This window comes from Myiozetetes cayanensis, unplaced genomic scaffold, assembly GCF_022539395.1.
Source record: "Myiozetetes cayanensis isolate MyiCay16 unplaced genomic scaffold, myiCay2020 scf7, whole genome shotgun sequence".
Classification (NCBI taxonomy): Eukaryota; Metazoa; Chordata; class Aves; order Passeriformes; family Tyrannidae; genus Myiozetetes; species Myiozetetes cayanensis.
Genome location: NW_026087964.1, coordinates 8,637,925 through 8,644,264, shown reverse-complemented (window position 1 = coordinate 8,644,264; position 6,340 = coordinate 8,637,925). Strand labels below are relative to the sequence as shown.

Here is a 6,340-nt window from a genome sequence, read left to right as displayed (position 1 = left end):
TGACCTTTCAGTTAGTAGGAATTCAAGCCCTGTGGTTTATTCTGTGTTTTAGCACTTTTGCAGCTGTATTCTCAAAACTTGTGAGTCACCTGTGTTTGCAAATGAAAATGGGTCAAGAAAGAGGACACCTTTTCTCCCAGGTTATGTGGCAAAGGTGTGGACACACTGACATATCCTGTTGACTGAAGCTTTTTTCCCTCTCTGCATTTTCAGGGCACTTTTCCTCCCTTGTAACTTACACTGATGTTAGTGATTCAAAGTCATGAGAAGCTGTGAAGTAAATATTTTGTTTTGTTCGTTTTTCCTTTAGAGGGAGGAATTGATTTTTCTTTATTGGTCTTGTTTAATATTCATTTTACAGATACTTGTCAGAAAAGGACAAAGGAAAGTTTCTGGCACTCTCCACCTGATGCAAACACCAGATGATGTTCATAGCTAACAAGAGCCAGTTTTCTCTTTCCTTGTTCCTTCTAAAGAAATCCCACAGGTTTCAAGATGCATTTAAATGTAAAAACTTCAAAGTTTACAGTTTTTTACCCCTGTAATGCAAATCAGTTGCAACTATGTCATGGGGTTGAAGTCACAGGGAAAAGTAGTTCTTATGAACTGTTTAAATAAAGCACACAGCTTAAGATGCTGCTTTGACTTCTTTGGAAATGCAAAAATCTCTTGTTGGAAAATGTAAGACAGAAAATCATGGGGGTTTTGTTTCAGAAAGGTTTTAGGTTTCCATGTACATGTGATGGACAGTCTCACTTTGAGATGTTATTGATTTTACAGGACAGATTTTGCCTGGGAAACAGGTGGCTACAGGCATTTGGGAGAAAAGAGTTTAATTTTTAAAATTTTTCTTAATTAAAAACCAATTTTCGTTAACATGTCTATAGCATATCATGAGTGGAAAGTTGTCTTCAAGCATGCAGAGGTATGTCCAAAGACATCCAAACTCAGGTTTAATTCTGGGAATGAACAAGCAGGGGTTTCTCCATTAAACACTGCTCCCTGGGGTCCATCAGCATTATTCATACATGATGCCCTAGTTTTGATAGGTTTCCCCAAATAATTTGCTCTGAGTGTGTCTGTTCTGCAGACACTACTGTAGATGTAACTCACCTCAAATGAGCTCCTCCAGGTCTGGTGCAGGCATCTGGAGTCTGACAGAGGCCAAGTTACCCTGTGCTTGGCCAGAAATTGTAACTTGTTCAAACTCGGTGTGGCTGGAGCTGATCAGCTCCCACCACCTGAGCTCACACTGGGGTTCTGCCCAGCTCCCAGGGCAGCCCCTCAAACTGCCCTGGTCTGTGTAGATGTGAGTCCAGTGTGTTTGGCATCTGATGGCGGGGGACCATGATTTACAAGCAAATCAGAAAGTTCGTCAGAAGTCACAGAGGACCACAGGACTTAAGATTGACTTTTTTTTATTATTATTATTTTTTTTTTATTTGGCAGTACAAGATATTTTATTGTAACATTTGATGCTGCATAGGGTAAATAGACAAGTTCTTTTACTGCAGATGAAGATGGATTTTGATACTGGTTGTTTGCTCAAGTATCAGATTTATTGCTTCAGATATCTCCACCCGAGCAAGTTCTTTGTGGAGGGCTCTGCGAAACTCCCTTTGCTGGCCCTGGAGAGAGGCTGGTTCATAAGACCTGTTCAAGACATCCACTATGGACTGAGTGCAAGCTCAGAGGGACTATGTTAGCTGACTGCATGGCAGAGCTCTACTTTGACCCGGAGAATCTCATCCCAAATGTGTGCTAGTGAGCCATCTAGTCTGTAACAAGCTCCTCTGCGTGGCAGAGGGGGCAGTCTGTGTCTGCAGCCCCTCACAGAACCCCTAACTGTGGTAGTGAAGGAGAGGTGAGATCTCCTCTTCCTGCTGAGCAGGCTGGCACATACTATGCCATAGCTGGGCTACCAACCCACTGCTGCCATGGCCATATCTGAATGAACAAATCTTGAGCAAACAGCCAATAACAAAATCTGATTTTCGTTTGTTAGTCACACTGTGTACCTTGAAGGAGAGGCTGGTTTCTAGTGGTGAGCAACTGGTTGTGCCAGTCACACCAGGGCGATAAAACTCGAGTTTTGAATAGCTGTGAGCACTGAGGTGTGTGCTCCAGGCGGTGCTCAGATACAGATGTTTGCCAAGGGATAACTGCCCCTCTGGTGTGTGACTGCTCATTGGATGGGACAGTCGCATAAAGAACTCCAAACTCAGACCAGTCTCCGTCCTCCGAGAGAGCCCCGACTGTGCCTGTTCAGGAGAAAGCCGGACTCCAGCAACAACATGTCTCAGCTGGAAACTGCCATGGGAATGATCATAGCTGTCTTTGACAAGTATGCAAGGACTGATGGCAACAGGCAAACCCTCAGCAAAGCAGAGCTAAAGACCCTCCTGGAAAAAGAGTTCCCAAACTTCCTCGCGGTAAGAGAACAGCATCGTTTCCGTGCAGCGGGTGCAAGGGCTGCCTGCAGGCACAGTTTTCAGTACTTTATCAGGGAAATTACATCCAGAAATATGCAATGGCTTGTTGGAAAATGTAAAATAAAAAAGAGGTCTTGCATATATTGTGTAAAACTGATTCTAATATTTAGGGCCATTCCCTATTTGCTAAATTCATCACTTGAATTATCAGGACAATGGCTTTGAAATAGGTTGGATTTTTCAGAATTCACCTACTACTTCTGTTTATCACTGGATTTATCAGCTCACATCATGTCACAACTGCTGTGAAGGTGGTTCTGTTGTCAGCAATTGAAGATCTTGATTGCAGATGGGGAATCTCCTAAATATTTATACACTTACCTTCTCCAGGTATTTATATTACATACACAATATGCTGATCAGAATGATGCATAAACCAGAACAACAGATGAACTCAGAGCAGAGTTGGTATTTGTCTTTAGTAACAAAAGAAAGACCTGAAAATATATTTTACAACATCAATTTTTATGTAATCATCAGGTGCATTTAAGTAGGTATTCAAGATATTTAATATGTTATAGTAAAAGTTTTAGCTGCCAGGGAGACAAAATGCTTTCCATTTTCAATTGTTTTGTATTTGCTTCCCTTCACTGAAAATCCAGAACATACTTTTCATGGTCTTGTTCTTTCCACATCATAGTAATGTTTCTCTGTCTGTACATTTATTGTTCTTAATGACAAAAGTCTAGAACCAAGTGGTCCATGTGTGGCTCCCACTTTTTGTATCCAGAATAATTCCGTTTTTTAATAATTATTTTGGGGCACTTCAGCCAGGGTACTTGACACAATTTAGTATCTTTCCATGCAAACTGTATGAATTCACCTCATGGAATCCATGCCTGATGGATTTATATCTCACAAACGAAACAGAGATGAAATATTCAGAATGAGGACCTGGGTGGCTCAGGGGGAATAGATTAAAAAGTTCCTGAAAAAGCTGTATAAAACAGATCAGTGCTTGTGATCCAGCAGCACCATAGAAGTGTCCAGCTCCTGAGCACAGAGCTGTGTGTTACCTGTAGCACTCCCTGGCAAAGAGAAACAAAACCAACAACAAAACCGCAGTTCTAAGAGGGCATGGAAATCCCCCAGACACTCAAGATTTGGTCTAAACAGAGTTGGGGAGCCACTGTACCAGATCCCCACCAAATGGGATGATGCTCAAAGGTCTCTCCCGACTGTGTTTACTGGCCAGGCACACCTTTTTCCAGTTGCCCACAGCTGCTTTTAGTGGCTCTTCCCTGCAACTGCTAGAAAAACTGGAATTCTCCAGGAGATAATTAGCTAGATGTCCTCTTATATTCCAGTCTCCATCTTCCTTTGTTGCTTTACCTATTCTAGAAAAAAATTAGCACTTTTATGCCAGTACTTCAAATGAATTTAAACCAACAGTGTCCTGCTTTGCTGCTGTCCTGCCAGACAGAAAACTGCAACAAAGAATCATGGACCATAAGTATGACTTTGGAAAAAACCTTTTGCCTGCATTTTCCTGAAATTTATATCCATATTTTTTTATTTGCAAGAAATTCTGGGAAACAGTGTTACTAAAATACTGATGTATACTTTTGGCCTTAGAACTGGTTATAGCTGAGACAGCTCACAACTGTCTGGAAAAGTCTTGAATCAATCAGGGGCAGAAATACCACAGGACTGAAGGAAGTTATAAAGATTTTCCAAAAAAACAATTCCCATTTGTGCATTTCAGAAGTAATTCAGAGGCTAAAACTAGTTCATATATTTCACTTATAAAATTAAAACTCCTTTTAATGTATAAAATGAAAAGGAATAAAAACTTACAGACATATTAATCAGTCAAATCTTGAGAACTCATTCAATTTTTTGTGATTTTTAAAGGCGCATGTATTTAAAGTGTAACATGAAATTGCAAAATGAGAAATTCAGTTAATTAGAACACAGTTAAGAATTGCCTTCAGATTTAAAGGTAGTAAATATTTTAAACTCGTAGAAATTTTCCAAAATGTTATATAATTCCTTTCTAGTATAATATCAGATTTATTTTTTGTTTATCTTCAACAAAGTCCTCACGGTTGTTTCTTAGCTTAGATAGGTCTGTACTGCCATCTGCTGTTTATTTTTAAAACTGCGCTTTCTAAAATCCCTGGAGATAATCACTTCCAGGACTCAGGCCAAAAAACCCTTTTAGCTACTTTAGCAAATGCCTTTTCTTTTTATTTATTTTTTTTTTTAGTATATTTTGGCAAAATAAAAAATAAACATCAAAAAAACCAAAACTTAGAAAAAGATTATTCTGCTGTTTTTTACTGTGGTAGCTCAAACTCAGCATCCCACTGGGTTCAACCACCAGCTCCCGCAGCAGGACTTGAAGGACTTTTTGAGGCTGTTTGTACCTTTTCCGGGTTGGAGGTACTCAGTGAAGCTTAAATTCGACATTTGCCCCAGGAAAGCATCACTTCACAAAACCACAAACTACCTGAGCTCAGCCGAGCCTCTCCAGGGGGGCGGATGGGGAACGCACGGCATTTCATTCATCTGGGTCATGTCCTCAGGGCTTTGTGTCACACAGCTTTAATCATGATGAATGTGGATTTAAATGTAGAAAACATGTCTCTCCACGACTGCAGCTCTCAGGTGTAATAAACCCAGGGAGCACATGGTTCCCTGTGCAGAGGATGGGAAGACTTGAGAGTGCTTCTGTGCCTTGAAGATGATGGGACTCATGCCTGGAACTCATGGCTCTATACCCAGAGATATAATGCACAAAACAAGCAAAGAGAAGGAAAAAAAAAGGTCTCACTAGCAGAAAACACAATAACCTGATGTTCTGGGCAGGCTGATGGCAGGGTTGCAGGCAGGAGCCTTTACACCTCCAGCACAGATCCACCTCCCAGGCTACTCATGATTCCCAACAGAAAGGTATCATGTGTCTGAGCTGGCACCAGCCTCATGCTCCATGGGTGCCCTTCCCCACCTCAGCAAGGGCCCAGAGCCCTACCAGGGACCTTGTTTGGGGTGTGGGTAGAGGTGCTGTTGCATTAGGGTTGTGTCTCCTCTGACCTCAACCTGCTCTTTTCTTTTGCAGTCAGGGAAGGACAAGGATGCTATCGATAGAGTCTTCAAGAACCTGGATGAAAATGGAGATTCTCAAGTGGACTTCAAAGAATTTGTCCTCTTTGTGGCAGCTCTGACTTGCTGCTGTCATAAATATTTCGAGCAGAATGCAGCCAAATAGTTGTCAAATTGCTCACAGAAGCTGTCTTTGCCTGTGCTCCATATGCTGGTGATATGGATCCTTTCACTCCTTCCATGTACTGCCATGAAGTTTGCAAGCAGGCTGGGCTGTAAAAATAAACTCTACTGTGCTTAACTTCCCTGTCCTGAATGTTAATTTCTCCTCATTTGTGGAACAGCCTGGGTTTAGTGGCTCCCACTAACTCTCATGGAGTAGTTTTTCTCTTTCTCTGCTTCTTAAAATTCTAGTCTTAGCCAAAAGGCTCAATATTCATCCCAGTGCAGAGGCTGCACAAGGGTAAATGCTGCTGGAGCCTTGGATCAGCTGGAGGCTGCTTTTATACATCAGCATCTCTGGGATGCAGCCACCAAGCTTCTGCTGACAGACTGCAGCCCCAATCCACACCTGTGCCAGCAGAGCTGTACAGGGGCTGTACACCTCCCTTCCTGGTGCTGCCTTCCAGCCTGTCTGGTACCCTCAGCTGGGTGGTGGTTGCAGGGCTGCCTCATGGGCTCTTTCTTACTTAAAACAACAAAACAAACCCAAACACCCCTGTTTATGCAGCATGGAGGATGCTGTGCAGTTTTGTGTGCTGGTGAACCATCTCACCCAGCTCATATAGATTTACTTCCTATGA

The 6,340-nt window shown here is 42.0% G+C and overlaps 1 protein-coding gene across 1 annotated transcript; it reads left to right on the top strand.

Moving 5' to 3' along the window:
• The first annotated feature begins 2,294 nt into the window (after positions 1-2,294).
• Positions 2,295-5,828, top strand: S100P (S100 calcium binding protein P). Its single transcript, XM_050338481.1, has 2 exons — positions 2,295-2,432; positions 5,554-5,828. The coding sequence occupies exons 1-2, from the start codon at positions 2,295-2,297 to the stop codon at positions 5,701-5,703; spliced, it is 288 nt and encodes a 95-aa protein (XP_050194438.1). The 3' UTR covers positions 5,704-5,828.
• The last annotated feature ends 512 nt before the right edge of the window (positions 5,829-6,340 follow it).